General features: G+C 52.9%; 1 protein-coding gene across 14 annotated transcripts in view; it reads left to right on the top strand.

Annotated features, from left to right (window-relative positions):
• zgc:162160 (uncharacterized protein LOC561782 homolog) overlaps positions 1–21953 on the top strand; it is a 28799-nt gene extending 6846 nt beyond the window's left edge. For 5 of the 14 annotated variants that reach the window (XM_039770702.1, XM_039770697.1, XM_039770703.1 and 2 more), the window contains exons 2-5: positions 1196–1379; positions 17595–17690; positions 18725–19565; positions 20686–21953. In XM_039770702.1, the coding sequence (XP_039626636.1) occupies positions 17598–17690; positions 18725–19565; positions 20686–21023 (1272 nt within the window). In that variant the 5' untranslated portion in view covers positions 1196–1379; positions 17595–17597 and the 3' untranslated portion in view covers positions 21024–21953. The other 9 variants (XM_039770699.1, XM_039770695.1, XM_039770692.1 and 6 more) reach the window with 7 other exon arrangements.
• The last annotated feature ends 631 nt before the right edge of the window (positions 21954–22584 follow it).

Below are 22584 nucleotides of genomic sequence, written 5' to 3' on the forward strand. Positions count from 1 at the left end.
GCCCTGCACGTCACCTTGAGGGGCTCCGCTCTCCCGCCGAACACGGAGGCGCCCTGACGAGCGATGGAAGCAGCGGCCGCCGGGAGGGTAGGTGCAGACGTGCGGTCGGCGGGGCTCGAGCCGAAAGTGCAGATTCACGAGTGACAAAGCGGCTCGCCCCGTACGGCGCGGCGGAGAAGAGGAGACTGCGGCGAGCTGGACCTGAGCGCAGGGTGGGGGTCTTTGGCTTCGGATTCGCTCCCGGGGCTGCTTGGTGAACGGAGAGTCTTTACGGGGCAGCACAGTCCGCCGGGGTAGCCGCTGGAGCTTCTCACCGCCCTGTCGTCACAAATTAGAAAGGAAAGCCGAGTATGAATGGACAACTGCAGGAGACGGAGTGGCGAGCGCTCGAGCACCGGACCTTCGCCGCGGTCTCCGGGAGTGCCAAGCAAACATTACGAAGAAAGGACGGCAGGCGCGACCTGCTCTCGGTGACGGAACGAACCGCCTTAATTCTCCGAACAGGTTGTACTTTTGCCGCCATATTATTTATTATTTATATCGTTGTTTCGATCCCGGGACTGGATGGCGTCAGTCGACTGGCCTCCCCGACCTCGAACATTTGACACCCCGAATGATTTTAATCGCGTCGTCCCCCGTGGTCCTGGCCAGGCAGCGACAGGACCGGGGCGCCCCTCACGCCGGCACAACAGGTTAAGACTTGGACAAGAAGTGCGAGTCACGGCGATTGATTGGATAGCAGAAGTGAACGGTCCGAGCAATTCACCTGACGCCGGGCTCCGTGCGGTCATCTGAAGAGTCGGAGGCGAGAACCTCGATTACTCGGGAATCGACCGGAAAGTAAGGCGCCCCCGTTAACGTGCTTGCCGTCCGCCGGTTAATAATTCATGAACGTACACACCCGGTCTGATTCGGGGACTTTTTAATTAATGGCTGCGCGCTGCGGAGGGACGCGACTTGTTTTCCACTTGGAAGCTTTTATTAAATTTGCACCGGACTCGTTTTTCTTGCTGTGAAGGCGGTCATGAAGTGCGATCTGTTATCGAGACTAACGCAACATTGTGAGTCGCGCGACAAGTTCCTTGTAATCATCCGGCTGCACGGAGCGCCTCGAGTGAACCTGAAGTCGCCGCGCCGGACACCTCGCACTCTTCCCTGGGTGACTCTCCCTTTTTTTTTCCTTTTCCTTCAGCAGCTGTTTGCCATGAGGAGGAGGACGGCGGCGAGGTGATCGCAGACAGATTCACGTCAATACCGGTGGATAACAGGACTGCCTTCGGGGGGAAACGCACCTCGACGCCGGCTGGAGGAATCCCACCTACCGCCCCCTTCGAGGAGCTGCCTGCTGGACCAGCCCTGCAAATCTCCAAGAAACGCAGGTAAAGCCCGGAGGGCGGCGGGGACGGGGAGGGATGGCATTGGCCGGCTTTAATGACTTTTATTAACGAGCGGATTGCGGCGTTTGGCGTGTACTTTCTGGAGGGTTGCAGGAGAAAAAAGTGGACCGCGGCGACGGGCTCATTTGTGACAGGTGACGTTAGGCAATTGTCAAGAGGCGAGGACAATTACAGTCACCAGGATGACAAATGCCGCTGACCAGCACGCCTTCTGCTCGCGTGTCCGAGCGCACTTTTATGACTCCTCAGATAACAGAACACAATTACTTTCCGAAAGACACAATTGTAGCCCGGGGGCGGCGGAGCACCGCCATCAGTTTTTTCTTTTGTTCATTCCATCGTTATATTTGTAAAGTTAAACGCCAGAGAGGGGTCCCCGTTCAGGATGCTGTCCCCCTAAACACCCCCCCCCGGGTTCTGTGAGGCGGTGGCTGATTTAGGGAGCGACCGCGGATGGCTGTCTGATTGATCGCGTTAATTTGCCCCTATCTGTTCGCTAAATTATCCCTGCTGGGAAATCCAATATAGCGGTGCGGCAGGATGTGACGGTCTATTAAATAAATTCAAATTAAAATACAATGTAGTGGGATATTCAGCGGAAATATTCCTACTAGATCTGCTAAGTGGCGTGCGTGTGTGTGAGTGAGTGTGAGTGTAAGTGAGTGACGGAGGCAATTCAGACGGTAAGCGCATCTCGCGGGGATCCGGAGCCCGACCCGGCGGCAGCACGAGCCACGCAGGAGCCGACAGGACTGTAAGTCTGAGGGCTCTGCTATATCAGGGGCTGACATTTTTATTGTGCCTGTGCAGAGCCAGTCCGCCATATAAAAGAGTGAAGAAGGCGGACCGGCGCGCGCTGGGGCAGTTAATGGCGGGCGAGCTCCCCTTGTATGCCCTTTCCGCTAAACCCACTCGGTCAGCAGTTTCTAACGCACAGACTCCTGGCTCACGGCGACTGTGAATTAAAATAAAGAAGCTCGAGAACATGGATCGATATCATTTACTTGGCATTCGGATAATAAAACAAAAGAAAGGCGCCCGTGCATATAAACTGGCAGGTTTGCCTCGTGCAGTCTGCGTGTTCTCCCCGGGTTGACCCAAATGTCCTCAGGGGTTCACCGGCTCCTGTCTTGGAGGCTGTCCTGTCCCGAGCGGGCACCCCGAGCACGGTCCAGGATGGCATAATGAACGTAAATACGACTCGATGCCATATCGAGGGTTCAATTAGCTCGTGGCTGTCATGTCTTTGTTTCCGTTCCGCTTTCCTCGTCGCACTTCCTTGCTTTCCATTATGGCGGCCTTCCGATTTAGGACAATGGATAGGAGCCGCTTCGCCGCGACCTGCTCAGGATTTGGTAAAATGGAGGGCTGGCTGGCAGGGTGGATTGCTGGGTATTGAGTACCTCAAACGCATGACGGTGCCAGTGCGGCGATCCCCACGACCCTTTACTTCTGTAGCCCCCTAACGGGCCTCGTGAATAGATGGCGACACATTTGTGACATCCTCTGCATTCTTCATTTTTAAAGGACATATCCTGACTACTTGACCTTAAAGAGTTTGGTTTTGTCCACAAATTAGGAACCTTCATGAGTGGACCTTCCACTTAACGAAAATGGGGTCTCTGTCTGGCAATGGGGGAGTGCAGGCAGCCAAGTAAAATGCCATGCGTTTTTAAGAGCGCAAGGTGGTCTCTTTAATTCAAAAGTGCCAGCGGAGGCCACCCGAGTCTTATGTGATGGCAGCACGCGCTCCCTTTCAGGAGTCCCTTCTCGTGTAGGTCCTGGAGCTCGCTGGGGTGCAAAACAGAGGGGTCTCTGAGCTCATCCTGCACGACCCCCATCTCGATCATGGACAGTGACAAGTGACACACACACACACTGGCATCCGTCCGGGAAGTGGACCCTCCCTGTGCCCAGCTATATGCCCACGGTCGGTGGCACCCAAGGTGACTTCGGTTTCATGTCTTACGCTGAGCCCATCCGTTACGTTATATAGCGTCTTTCCATGGTACTTGAGCGTGTTGCTGTTTCTTATTTCTTTACAGTACTAGTGTTGGCAGCTGAATGTGTGCCCTTAGGGTCGCTGCATGTGGAGGACGAGTAGCCCGAGTGACCTGCATGTCCGACATGAATCAGGGCCGAACCCCGACCTTAGATGGGGGGTCCCAAACGTGCAAAGTCAGTGGACGCCGCGCAGCTTGGAACGCAATGCATTGTGGGCTCTTAATGGGACATGAGACGCGCTGCTGGGCTGATCTCTCGGATTTTTATTGATGTTTTAAAAAACTTTCTCGGACCTCTTAAAAGGTCAGCCATGGACTGGCCTGTCACTTGAAGCCTCTTCGTGTGACAGATGATTCTCCTCGTCCCTATAATGCGGCAGACTCTTACGAGACGAAAATGTGGAAAAATGACCTTGAGAGGAAATGGAGATAAATGGACGAGCCGGCCGATTCTGCACGCTGGAGCCGGCAGTGGACGTGAGACGGCGTCTTTATTAAATTAAATAAAATAAAATAAAATAAATAAATAAACAAACCAAAACAAAACAACCAAACAACAACTTTAAAACACCGACGGCAGCCTCCCAGACAGGCAGCGATTCTCGGGATGGGACGAGTGGGCCGGCGTCGCGAGTCTCAGCCATTTGTGAGCTGCAATGCGATTTAGCAAACGGACACTTCTGTGTATTGAAAAATCTGCGAGGATTTGCTGTTGATGTTCAAGTAGGCTGGGGCTGGGGGGCAGTAGGTGTAGGGGGGTCCTGTAGATAACAACACTAATAGCAAGAAAATTCCATTTTAACGTTAAATTGTCAAATAACACTCGGCGCCCGCGAGGCAGGAAACACGCAGACAGATGGCAGCCCTGATGGTTTGCAGTTTGCTTCTTCGTCTCTCTGCCTGTGTGTCCAAACGGTTCTATGCCTTTGTCATTCCAACAGATGGCGTGTCTCAAACGTCATCCTGGCTTTTAGCAATTCCATACCAGATGACATATAACAGAGATGAGTGGCACTGCAAATGACTTTTATCCCATCTTGGACAAGGCAGCAGAGCTAGTAAAAAAAATAAATGGGCAACACAGAAGAGCACCTCAGCTTGTGCCACCACCAGTGGCCTTCTTGGAATGAAAATCTAGGAGAGACCTTGCAGATCTGGGCGAGAGATACAGTCAGAAGGGGCTTAGACACGCCAAGAAGCTGTGTGTGTGTGTGTGTGTGGCACGTGGCCACCATGACCCTCAGTTTGGCTGATGGAGTTGATGTGTGGAAGTGGGCAAGGCAGAGAAACAATCAGCAATGGCCGAGTAGAGTTGGCACTGGCCTATGGGCACCATCACGCATCCAGACCCCCCACCCCACCTAATACACTGTTCAAGGGGGACCCCCCAATGTGAGGGGGATCGCTCAGCCACCACTTCCTAGGGGCACCATGCACTCTGAGTATGTGAGTACATGGAAGCAGGGGCACTGGGGGGCTACTGAATATGGCCAGTTGAGTCTTAGTGGCAGACCCCCCTCTCTGGCTGCTCCCCCATTCTCATTTTCTAACAATGTTCGACAATTCAGCAGCCTTGTCACGCCGTCTCCTCCTCTGTCTTTTCCTGTCGCTTTCTTTCTCAGACATTTTCATTTTTTCCGCACCTTTTCAACTCTGAGCCCCTTGTCGCCGCCTCACCGTAGAGCTCGTGTCGCGTTCACACCTGCAGCGCGTCTGTGAAGTGACAGATGACCAGCGGCAGACGGGCGCCCCCTTCTGGTTTCAGTTGGGGTGGATGTGACGCCGGCGGAGACGGAGATGTCGCCGTGATGGCTTTTTCTTTCTTTCTTTCTTTCTTTCTTTCTTTCTTGTGATGTCCGGTGGCGATCTGCGGTTGGCACGGAGACGTTCTGCCCAGCTGGAAGAATCCAAAGTCATCTGCTAGAACTCGGGGGAGAGCGGGGGTCCGGGTTACCTGACAATTGGAGGGAAAGTCCACCTTAGTAAGGCTTTGTTCACACCTTGGCACGGCCAAGTGAGCCCACCGATGCCTTTAGTGGTCATTGACTGTGGGGCTCCTGTCGGGTGGTCCTGTGCTGCTTTGTTTTATGGGTGGTCTTCACAACCTCTTATTGGGCTTGTCACACTTTTTCTTCCTATTTGACTGTGCTTTGGTGTGTTTCAATATTTAAATAAAGGTGACAAAAAGCGGAGGGTGACACATTGTGAAAGGATGAGCGTCTTGAAGAGTTTTTATTTGTCTATAGCGCCCTTCCTTGAGCGTAGGTCCCGAGTCAGGTTATGCAAATTATTAACACAACAGGCTGCCTGAAGCAGATGAACGCGGGCACTAGACAAGGCGCTGGCACTGTAGCCCCCCGGACCCCCATCCAGTTTGTGTGAGGAGTGATTGTCTGTCTAATGGCTTCAGGGTTGAGTTGAGCCGCCATTCCCCGAGTCCCCTGAACTCTAAATCGATAAATCCAATTAGTAGGTCAAGACGGATCGCATTCTGGGGTCATCAGTGGTCCGTGCGTAGTCAAAGTTCACCGACATGCTTGTGCTAATTAACATGGCTACTCTCCAGTGGCATGACGAGTGGCAGATGTGGCAGACAGCTGCTTATTGTCACACACAGTGTGCTGCAGTGGCATGTCCCTGACTACAAGGCCCTCTAGTGTCTGAACTCTGTCGTAGCGTCCCCACTGTCACCCCACTCCAGTTTCGACCCCCGTACCTGTGATACGTCCATGCCCGCCTCAGTCTCTGACTTTGCCCCCCAGTCTTTACTTCTTTAAAATGCTTCTGGCCAATCACCCCTCTGCCCGCCTCACCCGCTCCATTGCAGGATGCCAAAGCCAATCCTGACAGCGGCCAGTGTGAGGCAGGAGCCGAGGAGGACTTGCATTGTGAAGCACAGACCCATCAAACCCAAACTATTTCAATGGTGGGCTGATTTTGTGTTCCCAGTCACCCTGATGTATGTCCTTTTTGTCCATTTCCTGGTTATGGGGGCAGAGCCTGAGGGCACCCCAGAGGGTGCATTGCAGGGTACGCCCGCCTGGGCCAGTTTGGAATGTTCAGTCAAACTTCCAGGCACTTCTGTGGGATGTGAGAAGAACATTTTTTCCAACATGGGACGAACGTGCAAGTTTCACACAGACGGTGCCAGCTGCCAAGACCCCTTCATGACTGCAGACGAGCTTCACGGACAAGGCCCACCTCAGAAAGACCAACATACGTGTTGAGGCCTCAGTGGTGGGCTGCTTGTGGACGTCTGCTTGTCATCTTGGTTTTTCATGTCTGATGGTCTGCTGGTCTCCTCCACACTCGCCACTTCTGATCCACTTGTCTCGGGACCCTCTGAGGTTCTTCCATTGACTTCCTCCTTCCCTTTACTGCCAGCTCCAGCCCCCCATTGTCAGACTTCAAGTCCCCCATTGGGTGTCCAGCTCGGCACAGTTGCTATGGAGACTCCATGTTCTCCCGTTGTCCAGGTGGATTTGTCAAGTGTGGCCTGGGGGACAAGTGTCCCACCGAGAGCTCCTTATTCTTTTTGCTATGACAGGCAGGCACTTCTTCTTGTGAATTTGCTTGAAAAAGAAATGAATGAGCTTAGAAATTTACTTGAAACAAACTCCCATGGCTCGACGGACCCCCAGTTGTCGCTCTTTTATATCACCAAGAGACCCCCACAGTCCTGAAGGCCCCGTCTGGACTGTTGAAGACCACATCAGGTTTTGGCAGGACAAATCACAGTTCCTGATGGGAGGTGGGGCTTTAGGCTGACCAATCCACAATCAGGGCACCCTCACTAGTGGGAGTGGCTCTGGTTAGGGTGTGGCCAGGGTGGGCTTCTAGTTGGCCATGTGTGACAGTGGATGGTCATCCCATCTGGGGTGGGCTTCTGATGGGAGTCTGGGGACCTCGAGATGTAGTAGTGGCTGTCAACAGAGTAGGGAGAAACTCTTACCTCTATGGGAAAGGCGCTATATATCCATCCATCCATCCATTACCCAACCGGCTATATCCTAACTACAGGGTCACGGGGGTCTTCTGGAGCCAATCCCAGCCAACACAGGGTGCAAGGCAGGAAACAAACCCTGGGCAGGGCGCCAGCCCACCACAGGGCACACACACAAAGCACACACTGGGGACAATTTAGGGTCACCAATGCACCTGACCTGCACGTCTTTGGACTGTGGGAGGAAACCCACGCAGACACGGGGCCTCCTAACTGAGAGGCAGCAGCGCTACCCACTGCCCAACTGTGCCGCCCCGGCGCTATATAAATTAGGTCAAATATGACAGGCACTGTGTCACAGATCGCAATAGCCCGTCATAAATGAGACGGAAGTAATGAGCCAGTTTAGGAAATGGATGGGCGCTGACAGGAGCCGCTGGTGCCACGATGGAGGAGCTGTAATTGGCGTCACTCCGCTGGGCACAAGTCCCCCATTACATGCACAGTAAGCAAGTGAGATTTCTGAAGTCCTCATCTTTCCTTCATGGATTCGTCGGATTTCAACAGCCTTGTGAACGCTGCCCCCCCTCCGGCTGACATGAGGGGTCTCTGGAGCCACGGATTTTATTTCAAATCGCAAGCCAACTGGGCCATCGTCTTTAAATTGTAACGCGGAGCCGACGCGGAGCCGTGAAGATCAATGCAGATGGCCTTCTGGGAGCTCTGCAATGGACGTTTGACAGCTAAATCCTCCAAAGCGATGGAAGTCGGGGGGCTTACAGCTGACTCAGCCGAGCACCTGGGGGGGCTTCACGCCCCTGCGTAATGCGAGGTCGGCGATCGAGCGGCTAATGGCGAGTCTGACAGACGGGCCGGACTCCATTACAAGGCCACTTGGTCAGAGGATTACGTCCGGCAGGCTGAGCTTCTAATTTTACTTTCATGATGGCTGATAAAAATTCAACTCGCGCGCCAACTGAAGGTCATTAGTAAAGCATTGGCGAGGCTTGGCACCTTTTGTTTAATGGCCGGTCGGTGAGAACAAAAGGATCTGTGAGGTGACGGCCATGAGGACCCTTGGGTCTGAATTGTCTAAGGGGACTCTTGTGTGGCACCCCAATACCCAAATGTGAAGGCTGGGCATAACGATGTGTGCCCGGTAGAACCCACTGGCAGACCTTTTGGGGGAAATGCAGGGTCAGCACGGAGCGAAGGCTAAACTAACCAACCAAGCACAGGGGCAGAGTGAGAGAAGTGATGGTCCGTCCGTCTATCGAATGAGCCCACTTAGCCCTGGAGCCCATCGTGATGGGTAAGGCAGCCCAGGGTGGGATCAGGCCATCGCAGTGGTCTTGTAGTGACCCATGTGCACCTGGCAGGTTCACACCTCGCGTGCCACCCTCTCCTCAAAACAGAGTCTGAATGAATCCTGAAGCAGATGGGCCAGCAGCAGCTCCTGATGCCAGCTAAACCCACGTGCGCGCTCACGTGTGCCCGCTCTCCTGAATTCAAGCGCCGACTGCCGAGCCTCACTGATGTCTACCTGCGCCGAGATGAGACTCTGAAATGTGAGACTGGTAGCGCCGCTCCTCCACTCAAGCGCACATGAAGGCCCCGTCACAAACCTGGCGCCGGTTTTGATGCTGCCGACTCAAGTCACCCGAGGAGACGTCTCTGAAGTGCGTGTCGGGTTTTCATCCTCGTCGTTCTCTGAAGCGGAGACGTCGCTCAGAAGTTGTGGCGCACCGGCTGAGCGTCGCACACGTGAGGGTGATGAGGGCTTCGCCTGCTCCCTGGGGGTCCGTGAGGCGCTCGCTTATCGTCGATGGCTTGTCCTCGCTGCTGGTCTGATGTTCTCCACTCGGGTTCAGCTTTCGGCCAAATGACTTCGTTTCTCACATTTCATCAAATCCACGGCCCTCGGCCGTCCACTTCTTGGTGCAGATTCTGATTTTCTCTGCAAAATCACCGCTTTGTGCTTTGAGTCCCATTGCATCATTGAAAGTAAAGATGAGGACCCCACCTCCGGCATGAGTGGCTAATGGAATGTGCATGGCAGGGCTGCTTTGCCCCAGCTCAGGCATGCCAGGGTGAGTGCCACCTGGCATGGCCTCAGCACCAGGGTGGTATGCCAGGCGCTGGATGAGCCACAGCAGGAGTGTCAGAAGTGGGAAAACTCAGCTCCTCTGAGTGGCAAACTTGAGCTCATTAACATAAACTTTATTCATTTCTGGTTTAGGGTTTGGGTTACTTTGGCTGCCATTTTGTTTATTGCAATTGCTGCAATCCGGAGTGACGTCTCATGAAGACCCCACTCGGAATATGATTAAGGTGGGACCCCGTGACCTTCACCATACGCCAGAGCTTCTGGTGGGCGGAGCTCTGTGACGCATGATGAGTGATGGGGCTTCTGGTGGGCGGAGCCCCATAACCCACACTGATTAGTCAGGGCCTCTGGTGGGCGGAGCCCCACTGCACATGTTGAGTGACAGGCCTGAGGTGGGTGGGGCTGCAGGCGTCCGTTGCTATTTGCTGCTTTTGCTGCTTTTGCTGTTTGCTTTCTGTCAGTTCTTGCCATTCGTATTCCTTTTGTTGTTTCTGTATTTCTTTTGTCATTTCTTTGTTTGTATATCGTGTTTTAGGGTGGAGTCATTCAAGGACACCCACCTGCACTGCCCTCCTTTGTTGCCAACAAGATGCCATAAACGTCAACTCCGACTCAGATGACCCGCTGGTCGTCACCAAAGAGATGCAAGACAAAGGAAACAGAACAATAAGAGCCCAGGAAGCGCAGGGACAGCACGTTAACGCGACGAGCAGCCGAGGCCATGCCAGGCAGCCCTCACCTGCACTGAGTTTCGCTCCCCTTCAGTTTTTCCCCACCTTTCCAGCTCAGGTTTCGGGGGTCCGCTTGCCTTTCTGATTCGTCGTTGGGTTCTGTGGTTTGTTTATTTGTCACTTTAGTGGCTTGCTGTTGTTTTGTTCTTCATGTTTTAATCGTCCTCTTCAAATATTTCAGGATGTTTGACCAATGGCCTCCAAGCTCCACCCAGTATCGGGTCACCTCAGACCCTGGTCACAATGACCACCGAGCTGGCACCCTCGTGTGTGGCACTCCTCTCTGAAAGACGTCAGGTTCACTCGCTTTGGGCCAAACGTAAGTGCAGGATGGCGTGACGCCCGTGATGCCCTGCAGCGCGCCACCTTTTGTCTGCTGCATTGTGTGCTTCTTTGGTGGCCTTTGGGCTTCCGTCTCACCTGTGGTGACGCCCTTTTGTATTATGACAGGTGGCAGCTTTGAAAGGCAGGCTGCTGTCCCTTTTGTTCAACTTTAGTAGGAAATGAGAATAAACGACACAGGAGAGGGGCACAGCAGGCGCCTGATCACTCCGATACGCCAGCTGTGCCAACTGTCCAGCTTGAGCATCATCTTGTGAATGACGTGGGCTGGGCAGTTTCATTTAAAAACTGGCATTCTGTTGTGGGGTGGCAAGGGGGCACAGAGGTAGCATTGCTGCCAGGGCTGAAGCTCGGAGTGCTGAGGTTCTCCCTATGCCAGTGTGTGTGTGTGTGTGTGACACACTGGCGCCCTCTCAGGGTGTTGTCCCTGCCTTACACCCAATGACTGAATTCTGGGGTGGGCCGCACCCTGGGTAAGCCAGTTGGGACGATGGTTGGATTCTGAGGTGATGTGGATGCCAGCGGTTGGATGTCCTGATGAAGCCACCATTTGGGAGGTTTGGGTGATTTAACTTCTGATGGAAGGTCACATCTGGCCAGGCCAGTGTGTGGGTGGCATGTGGCCAGGGGGCGAGTGTCACAAGGTTCTTGCGGGGCGTGCATGGAGGTGGCCGTTAGCTGAAGGTTTGTCCCCTGTGGCCAGTGCTGTTGTCACCTTCGCCTTTTTAATGTGGTGGGCTTGACCCCCTAATGCTGCTGCTGAGGGGACTTTCTGTGTCGTTGCCTCCTTGGGTTTTATTGCTCCATTTTTTTTTTTTTTTTGGCCAGGGCTTTGTTGGTTTTTCCTCTCCTTTTTTTTCCAACTTGTCATTATAGGCCACGCCTTCTTTAGGATGTGACCTGGATTGGTGGCCCCCAGTCCCTGCCTGAGGACACATGTTCAGAAGGGGTGGAGCTAGGGGGGGCGTGTCCTTTTATACCATTTTCGTGGCCCGCTGGTTCTGTGCCCCAGGACGGCCGCTGATGAGGCCCTTAACAGCCCTCCATTTTGGGGTCCACCTCATCTCGTGTCGTTGATTCAATGATCTGATTTGGTTTGTCATCCCTAAGCTCACCTTCTCTTGTCGTCCATGTCTTTGGCAGCAAGTCCATCACGAGGCCATTTAAGAGGAGGGCCACTAATGCCCACCGTAGACTACTTGTGTCCCCCAGTGTACCATTTTAAAGCTCGCCCCTGCCAGTCCCCGTTTCAATGCCCCTTTGTGCATCACGCCTTCTGCCAGGTGCTGCCGTAACCACTTGGAAAGCTAAATGGAAACTGAAGAGGAGACGGGGAGATGGGGGTCTGGGGGGCCACACAGGCGGTTGAGCGTCTTTGTGCCACTTCAGTGCTGCTCCTCATACGCGGGCATCAAAAGCTTTTCGTTTAACTAATTGTCCACGCCGGCCTTCTAAAAGCTGCGTTACGTTCAAGGCCACCGTCAAGTGTGGCGTCACTCTTAGAAATGCTGCCTGCCTGCCGAAGAGAAAAAACAAAACGAGGCCGGGCGGGCGACCTTGGCTCCCACTCAGATGACGCCAACGCTCATTCACCGCTGACAGAGGCACAGAAACAAGAGAGCAGCCTGGTGACGTGGAAGGTGGCCTTCAATGGGCGCACGGATGTCACTTCTGTGATGTGCTGGCGCCATCTGCTGTCTGACTGGCAGCTTGGCTTTGTGGTGCTGAGGTGTCTGTCACCCGTTGTGTGGCTGCACTCGGGTCCTAATCTGGATCCTGACTTGGTTTGTCGTGTGGTGGGCATCAGTGCCCGTTCCTAACCTCTCTCTCTTGGCCATCTGACCCGTCGTCTTGATGTGTACCTGCTCTCACTGCCATTTTGTGACTCGCTGGTGCCAACCGTGAAGGTGCAGTGCACAGGCAGCTGTGGTGATTTACTTTGAATTCCATTGAAGGTTCAAAGCTCCTGCCAAACCTGAAAGGACCTGCTGGCCGCCTGGCGCCGTTGGGACGTTCATTGAACTTTTTCTGACTGTTTCCTTCTTTACCTTCAGCCTTCTGTTTTCCTTTTTGCTCTAATGAGGGTCCTGTGTGAGGCGTCCAGTGGCACGCAATGCTGGCACCATTTTTAGCGCCACTCTCGTTGTCTTTTGGTCTGAAAGGCACAATCTGAGTTGCTGACCACGAAAGAAGTCACAAGTGCCAGCCAGGAATTGTCACCGAGCTGTCCTCACTGCCATCTAGTGGGCAAACTAAGTAACACCTTCTACCCGCTGATGTCGATGCCAGCCTTGAAAAGAGTTAATAAAAGTAAATGTAAAAATATTACAAAAAAGTGCAAATGACATTAAAAGAATCCTAAAGGGGGGTTTGTTTGCTGCCTTGTGCCCCGTGTTGGCTGGGATCGGCTCCAGCAGACCCCCGGGACCCTGCGTTAGGATACAGTGGGTTGGATGGATGAATCGTAAAGAGAAAAGCCGAAAGTAAGAATGAGGAAACCGAAGGGAAAGGCAGGCCTTGGCACCCCGGGGAGCTGCCCACTCCGCCCTCTGGGGGTCCAAAACGAGGCAACGGCAACCAAGAGCAGCGATGAACCCTAGGGGTTCTAGAGGGGACTGGGTGGTCTCTTGGTCTGGATTTTATTTTTTTCTCCAGCCTCTGGAGTTTTTTTTCTGTCCCCCCTGGCCATCGGACCACCTTACTCTTATTCGATGTTAATTCATGTTGACTTATTTTATTTTAATACTGTGTCTTTTATTTTTATATTCTTCAATATGTAAAGCACTTTGGGTTACTGTTTGTATGAAAATGTGCGACAGAAATAAATGGTGTTGTTGTTGAAGCCGCACACGGCCAGAGGACCACGGCCCTGACATTATGGGATGGCAGCATTAAGGGGCACATGAAGGCCTGAGAGGGACGGCCAGGGCTGCGGTCAGCTAGGGGGCAGAATACTGGAGAGCCTCCACTGGACCCAGTGCGATGAGGACTGTACCAGCCTGTTATATAGCGCCTTTCACAGCTCTCCATTGTGTGGCCAAGTCTCATGTCGATCCGCAAGTACGGACCTAAGGCACCAGTTATATAGCACCTTTCAAACTGGCCTACTCTTCATTCTACTGCACCAATCATCATCACTCTATTTATTATATGGCACCTTTCACAGCTACATATCGGGTGGCAGGGAGTGGGCAGCAGATGCCTCTGCCCATAGTGGTGCGGCACAAATGCCCAGGCTGGTAACGGAGCCCGTCACGGAGTCTCAAGTTGAGGCCATTTGAATCTTAAAGGAGAATTGAAGGGAGCTGCCATTGTGATCTTGACAAGGGGGAGACGCTCAACGATGGTGGGCAGCCAACATCCTCTGGCAGCCGTGGACCAGTGAAAGTTGGCATTTGGGGGCACATTTGGTGGTCACACCTGAATGAAACGTGTTACGCAAGCCAGGAATTAAAATTAAAAAGTGAACAGCCATTCGTCTGCAGCCCCGCGTAACGCCATTCTTCACCATTAGCAGAATAAAGCTGCAGGCGGCCTGGTGGCACAGCGGAGAGCGCACTGGACTCCCGGCCAGCGTCGGTCATGTAGCGCCTTTCACTTCTACACTACCTGCCTGCACTTAGCTGTGGCAGCCTTGCCCATCTCTCTGCTTGATGATCTGCCGTGTCCCGTCCGCCAGCAGACACCCCCAGAGTCAGTGCCCAGTGTCTTTGAGTGACCAGGGCACTTCCAGTTTGACCATTAATGCCCACTGCCTCCTTTCTGCATTTCTTTCTTTCCTTTTCTAAGCTGCTTAGTCCAGAGCCCACCCCGGCCAGCCCAGGGCACCAGGGTGAATGCACGCATACACACACACTCACACACACTCACACACACACACACACACACAGACACACTCACACACACATATACCACACACACACACTCACACACACACTCACACACACACAGACACACTCACACACACTCACTCACACTCACACACACTCACACACACACACTCACACTCACACACACACAGACACACACACACACTCACACACACACAGACACTTACACTCACACTCACACACACACACACACATATACTCACACACACACAGACACACACACCACACTCACACACACACAGACACACACACACACTTACACTCACACACACACACACACACTCATATACTCACATACACACATACACACACTTTAGAACATTAGAACATTAGAACAATCTAGACGAGAACAGGCCATTCAGCCCAACAAAGCTCGCCAGTCCTATCCACTTGTTTCCTCCAAGAAAACATCAAGTCGAGTTTTGAAAGTCCCTAACGTCTTACTGTCTACCACACTACTTGGTAGCTTATTCCAAGTGTCTATCGTTCTTTGTGTAAAGAAAAACTTCCTAATGTTTGTGCGAAATTTACCCTTAACAAGTTTCCAACTGTGTCCCGTGTTCTTGATGAGCTCATTTTAAAATACAAGTCTCGATCCACTGTACTAATTCCCTTCATAATTTTAAACACTTCAATCATGTCACCTCTTAATCTTCTTTTGCTTAAACTGTAAAGGCTCAGCTCTTTTAATCTTTCCTCATAATTCAACCCCTGTAGACCTGTAATCAGCCTCGTCGCTCTTCTCTGGACCTTTTCTAGTGCTGCTATGTCCTTTTGTAGCCTGGAGACCAAAACTGCACACAGTACTCAAGATGAGGCCTCACCAGTGCATTATAAAGGTTGAGCATAACCTCCTTGGACTTGTACTCCACAGATCGTGCTATATAACCTAACATTCTGTTAGCCTTCTTAATGGCTTCTGAACACTGTTTGGAAGTTGATAGCTTGGAGTCCACTATGACTCCTAAATCCTTCTCATAAGGTGTACTCTCGATTTTCCAACCACCCATTGTGTATTCAAACCTAATATTTTTACTTCCTATGTGTAATACTTTACATTTACTGACATTAAATTTCATCTGCCACAAATCTGCCCAAGCCTGTATGCTATCCAAGTCCTTCTGTAATGATATAACGGATTCCAAATTATCTGCTAATCCACCTATCTTGGTATCATCTGCAAACTTAACCAGCTTGTTACTTATATTCCTATCTAAATCATTTATATATATTAAAAATAGCAGCGGCCCTAGCACTGACCCCTGTGGAACACCACTCTTAACATCGGCCAGTTCTGATGAGGTTCCTCGCACCATCACCCTCTGCTTCCTGTGTCTGAGCCAATTCTGCACCCATCTAAAAACATCACCCTGAACTCCCACTTCTTTTAACTTGATGCCCAACCTCTCATGTGGCACCTTATCAAATGCTTTCTGAAAGTCCAGATAAATAATATCATAAGCTCCACTTTGATCGTATCCTTTTGTTGCCTCCTCATAGAATTCCAACATGTTAGTAAAACACGACCTCCCCTTCTGAACCCATGCTGACTGTTCAGAATAACTCCTGTCCTTGCCATGTGTTGCTCAATCTTATCCTTAATAATTCCTTCCATTAATTTTCCTGTGATGCTTGTTAAGCTTACTGGCCTATAGTTGCTTGGATCTGCCCTGTCACCCTTTTTATATAATGGGATGATATTTGCCATTTTCCAGTCCTTTGGAATCTCTCCAGTGCACAGTGACTTCCTAAAAATATGTGTCAAGGGTTTATATATGTACTCACTAGCCTCCTTAAGAACACGAGGATAAATATTATCTGGGCCTGATGATTTGTTTGATTTCATCTTATTTAATCTGAGCAGCACTTCTCCCTCTACAATTTCCAAATCCCTCAGTACCTCCTTAGTAGTTGTTTACCTCTGAGGTTATCCACTAGCTCACTTGTAAACACCTCAGAAAAATGTAAGTTTAGGGCATCTGCTATTTCATTGTCTGTATCTTTTAATTCCCTTTACTATTCCTGATGAACTTGACCTCCTCCTTAACTGTTCTTTTACTACTAAAATACTGAAAGAATCTCTTGGGGTCTTCTTTCGCCTTATCTGCTATATTCCTCTCCAACTGTCTTTTAGCCTCTCTGATATCCTTCTTAATGGTTGCCCTCATGTTCTCATACGCGCTCACACTCACACTCACACACACTCACTCACGCACACACTCACACAGACACACTCACACACACACAGACACACTCACACACACATATACTCACACACACACAGACACACACACACACTTACACTCACACTCACCACATAGACACATACACTCGTACACTCACACACACACACACTCACACTGACTCTCACACTCACACTCACGTGGACACACAGACACACACACTCACACTCACTCACACACAAAGGCCAAGTCAATGTCACTGACTCATCAGACTTGCATGTCTCTGGATGGCGGGACCCCCACAGACACGGGGGAGACCAAGCCAGCTCCACCTAGGGAGGACTTGGGACACAAACTCGAACTCCGACCTCCTGACTGTGCCAGCACTGTGCCACCTGCCACCCAGACGCTGACATGAAGCTGGCGTGAGTGTGACGTGATGAAGACTGCAGTCCTGCCCCCTGCTGGACACGGAGGCCAGTTGTCCTGTTAACTCTTTGCTTGCAGTTGTACTTGTGGGGCCATCTCGTTTCTCTTCTGGGTGTCACCCTCTGCCTCTGTGCCCACGTGGCATGTGCTCTCTGTCCAGTGTAGACCGCAGCTGGACTGTCAACAACAACAACACCATTTATTTCTGTCGCACATTTTCATACACACAGTAGCTCAAAGTGCTTTACATAATGAAGAATAGAAAAATAAAAGACACAGTAAGAGAATAAAATAAGTCAACATGAATTAACATCGAATAAGAGTAAGGTGGTCCAATGGCCAGGGGGGACAGAAACTAACCACTAACCAGCGCCTTTGAACTCTCAGCCACCGCAGTGATGACAATGGTAAGACCCCCCACCCGGGCCCCTCTTGTAGTCCACATGCCTGACCCCGGGCACCACTGATCAGCTCCGCTCTTGAACTCTTGGCCCAGCTGCATGGCGCTGTTGAGGGCACGAGTGACACGGGGACCACCCGTTGACCTCTTCCTGGTTTGTATTTTGCAGGAGATGAACGATTACAGAGGCCACTCCATGGGACAAGACGTGGAAAACCGGGACAGCAAGTTGCCAAAACAACGCTGGGATGCCCCCAAACAGAAGGTCAGTCGGGGTCATTTGGGACCCCCAAGAATCCAGTGGGTCAATTACAGAATAGGGTGTGTGCCCCACCAGTGCCCCCAGGACATGTGGTGCCATTAGGCCCAGTGAGACATGCCACATGGGCTCATCCCTCAGTGAGGTGACAATGGCCACTGCGGAGGGTCACTATGAGTGATTACATGCATTGAGGGCCCAAATGTGCCCAACCCAGAGCCACACAGATGACCAGTACAGACAGGAGGCACCAACATCCTGACAAGGATGGGATTTGAAGCTGCAGCCCCCACACCACCCCCCCCCTGTGATTATCTCATGTGAACTGGGCAGACTGGGCAGGCGAGTGACACTGGGGTCACAGGGCAGCGAGGCAGGTGGGCTGCACCCTCAAAGTAATCATCACGGCATGCTGTGCCACCTTGGTGCCCGCCCCCTTGTAACCCACAGGATGGCTGCTTTGATGTCCAGTGCATGCCCCCGAGTGCGCCACCTGACCTATCAAAGCCCCTGGAGGTGACCACTACACAAAGGCGCTATATAAGTGAAAGTTATGCCACACAAGATCCCCAACTACTGTGGCATGGTACTGTGGCCCACCATGCCCCAAGTTACTGCCCCATGAGCCCACGTGAGACAGCCTGGTGGGAGACACTCTGGCATCCCTGAGGTCACCGCGTACTTCAGGATGAGACCCCGTCATCCCAACCCCATGTAGGTGCCAGCATGGCGAGGTTTGAGCGTCAAAGTGTTTCTAGACAACAAGACCCCAGGTCGCCCCTGCAGTGGCCATCGATCACCAGACTGGCATCTTTAAATGGCCAATGACCGGAGTGGGCATGCGGCTGGATGGCAGCTCTCAGCACAGGCGTGCTTCATCTGTGAAGGCTGGTGGCCATGGACATCGACACAAGGGGGTCACACGGTGGTCTGGAGTGGCAAACAGAGTGGCGAGCTCTACAAATTGGGGAAGGGGGGGGTGGAGTCAATGGCCCAAAAATGTCACATTTCTGTCACATTTGTCTCTTGCTCTTCTCAAGGTGCCCACTGACCGCACTCTGGTGGTCGCCAGCGAGCTCAGCAAGAAGAGGCGCCAACGCTATGTGGAGAAGGACGGCAAGTGCAACGTTCACCACGGCAACGTGCGCGAGACCTACCGCTACCTGAGCGACATCTTCACCACGCTGGTGGACCTCAAGTGGCGCTTCAACCTGCTGGTCTTCACCATGGTCTACACCACCACCTGGATCTTCTTCGGCTTCATCTGGTGGCTCATCGCCTACATCCGGGGGGACTTGGAGCACGCCGAGGACCGCAGCTGGACCCCCTGCGTCAACAACCTCAACGGCTTTGTGTCGGCCTTCCTCTTCTCCATCGAGACGGAGACCACCATAGGCTATGGCTACCGGGTCATCACAGACAAGTGCCCCGAGGGCATCATCCTGCTGCTGGTGCAGGCCATCCTGGGCTCCATCGTCAACGCCTTTATGGTGGGCTGCATGTTCGTCAAGATCTCCCAGCCAAAGAAGAGGGCCGAGACCCTCATGTTCTCCAACAAGGCTGTCATCTCCCTGAGGGACGGCAAGCTGTGCCTGATGTTCCGGGTGGGCGACCTCCGCAACTCCCACATCGTGGAGGCGTCCATCCGCGCCAAGCTGATCAAGTCCAAGCAGACCAAGGAAGGCGAGTTCATCCCCCTCAACCAGACGGACATCAACGTGGGCTTCGACACGGGCGACGACCGCCTCTTCCTCGTCTCGCCCCTCATCATCTCCCATGAGGTCAATGAGCACAGCCCCTTCTGGGAGATCTCCAGGGCCCAGCTGGAGAAGGAGGAGTTTGAGATTGTGGTCATCCTGGAGGGGATGGTGGAAGCCACAGGTGAGCACCGCTTAGCTTACCTCATTTACGCGCCAAGGTGTGGTGCAGACCCCCAGAGCGGCGTCAGCCTCGTCTGCACTCGCTCCGGGACTCGGGCAGTGCCCGCCTGTGTGAGACGACGCCATCACAGGTGTCATTTACAAGTGAGATGCCTGCCTGGAGCCCCCTTTAGCTCGATGGGTTCACAGGACGCGTGCCGGGCCGGACGGGACCCTCGGGGCTCTACACCCCTTTACGAATCCGAAACACGAGCCCCTCGGAGGGCCCCCCAGTGTACGTCCCTGGTGCCTTGAGCGTGGGAAAGGCGCTATATAAATAATCTTCTGAGGCCCCGCGTGCAGGACGAGGGCCCAGAGCAGGTGATGCCCCCGTGACATGTTCAGGACTCGAAGGCTTCGGGGGTCTCACCTGGACAGGATCTCGAGGTGGGCTCATTAGCTGTTTTTGGTTGAACCCGTGGTCAAAGCGAACGTTACTGTCATCTCAACCATATACAGACAGACGAAGCTCAGGGTCCACAGAGTAACAACATGACGTGCAAATAATAAATGAAAAATTCAAATTTAAAATGAAAACACAAACAAGACAAGACAACGTCAATTGGATGGGGCGAGAAGTGAGGTGGGCAAAGTGATGAATTAGTGACGGCCGGGCCCGGGACTTTGGGTGCTGTGACAGCACGACGTCCCGTCCGGGGATGGTCCGTTATATGACTCAAAGGCGCTATATAATCACCCACGTGTCCAATAACGAATCGTACTTGGTAAGTCACTCGACCACCCGGCCCGGCCCTGCCCTGCCCGCGAGCGGTCGAGTCCCTCTCGTTTACGGACTGAGCAAAGCGCAGACACGGGTTCAAACGCACTCGCTCCGTGGTGACGTCAGCGGCCACCGTGTCCTCTTCAGGCGTCCGCAAACCGAACGACTCGGCTGTGCGCACGAAAATGGCCACAAGGTGGCGACATCGGCCCATTTGCACAAATCACTGAAACGGCAGCGGGGAATTCCGGGAAAGCCCGAAGACTTGAACGGCGGCGATGGCGGCGACTCGGGCTTGGCCCAGGGGTCCCCTCGCTGGCTCACGTTTTGTTCTTCTTCTCCTTCTTGTTTCCCCCGACAGGGATGACGTGCCAGGCCCGCAGCTCGTACCTGGACTCGGAGGTGATGTGGGGCCAGCGCTTCATGCCGGTGCTGACGCTCGAGGAGGGCTTCTACGAGGTGGACTACGACACCTTCCACAACACGTACGAGACGCCGACGCCCACCTGCTCGGCCAAGGAGCTCGCCGAACTGGCCAAGAAGGGAGAGGCCATCCCACTGGCGCCCCCTGCCGGCCACCCGCAGAGGCTGACGCCGGGCACGGAGAGCGAGCATCAGCAGGCCCGGGGAGCCGACGAACGAGCCCTGGAGGAGCAGACCATCAGCAACGGGGACCTGAGCCGGGGAGACGCCGAGTGACCGCAACGGGGACAGCCGGGCCAGAGATGGAAGTACGACAAGGATCTGAGCTCCGTTAGGGCCACACTTGGGGACTGGAAGTGGGGGGGATCGAGCGAGCGCCATGGACACCCCGGAGGAGACCCGCCAGGCGACACGTACGGGAAAGGCGCTATATGAAGGAAAAACTCCAACAAGCATTGGTTATTGTAATGGGAATTGACTTTAGATGATGGTGGGGGTGAAAGGCACTATATACTGTACATAATACACACATACATACCTGTATATATATATTTAGGAAAGATGAACTCCTATTTTAAAAGAAGTCTTTTTAAGAATCACTGACTTGAAAACAACCATAAAATAAACTCTTTGGAAAAATGCTGCCAATCAATCAATCAATCAACCAAAACAGAGAGCGAGGCTGGCGGGGCATCTGGATATGGCATCCTGCACAGGGCCAGGCCGACAAGTTGGGCAAAGGGGATGGAAACTCCATTGTCATTGTCACTGATCAGGGTGACAGACAAACATCAGGCCTGGACGGGACGTTCACAGTGCGCAGACAGGCAAAGGGCCCAATGAAGGCCTCTCAGAGCAGTGAGCAGGTGGCAGGTGGCAGTGCCACCCAATGTGGCTTCACAGAAAAACACGAGGAGACCTCCAGGAACTCCCCATTTTATAAAAACACTCGGGACTTTGAATAAAACACACGGTGCCAAGGGGCTTCATCGGAGCCGTGCCACCCACACGGGAGGAGTCCACATGATAGCTCCAGAAAGTGCCTTGAGATTTTGGTAGAAGGCGCCATAAGTAAGTATGCATGGAACAGCCCCCCGGTTTTAGAAAGACCCCCACACACCCCAGGCACAGTGCTGGCTCGCTCGTGTCCTGCCTACTACACTTTGTCACCATTTGTCAAGCGACGGGGGTGCCAGGCAGCCTGGTAAGGGCCCAGCACGGCCCACCAGCAGCCGAACTCCCACATCCCGCCAAGTCGCACGTTAGGACGCTGGGGTGGTCTTCATCAAAGGGCAGACGTGACCCTAATTTATCGTATTCAGGAGTTTTTTCTAAAATGGAGTCCAACGCAGAATGCCGAGGGCAGCGCGCGCCGCGTGTTAAACATTGGCATTGTCACTCCTGGTGTGTCACTGGGGACCGATGAGCACCGCCATGTCAGTTTGGGGTCCTTCTGTTGGTGTGACCACTGAGTGAGAGCAGCAGGCACGTCTCAAGTCAAAGATCTGATCCAAAATGGAGGGCAAGTGTCCCATCGTGAATTCACAGCAGTGGATGGCACCCAGTGGGCACCGGTGGTTGGTCATGACCACTAAACTGGCACAAACGAATGGTCAGCCCTTCTAGTCAAACACACTACGCTCATCCCAGGAGACCCTCAAGCTGATTCATGTCAGACCACTTTGGAGCTGTCAGTTGGCCCAGCGGGCACAGGGACATCAAACAGATTCAACTTGAACCCGAACTCGTGCAGCAGAGACCCCCTCACATTGGTGGGCTCGAGTTTAGGCTTCATTACTTTTAGTTACAGAGGGTGAAAAAACAGAATGAGGGGCAG

Source organism: Polypterus senegalus, chromosome 12 (assembly GCF_016835505.1).
Source record: "Polypterus senegalus isolate Bchr_013 chromosome 12, ASM1683550v1, whole genome shotgun sequence".
In the NCBI taxonomy this organism is placed as follows: Eukaryota; Metazoa; Chordata; class Cladistia; order Polypteriformes; family Polypteridae; genus Polypterus; species Polypterus senegalus.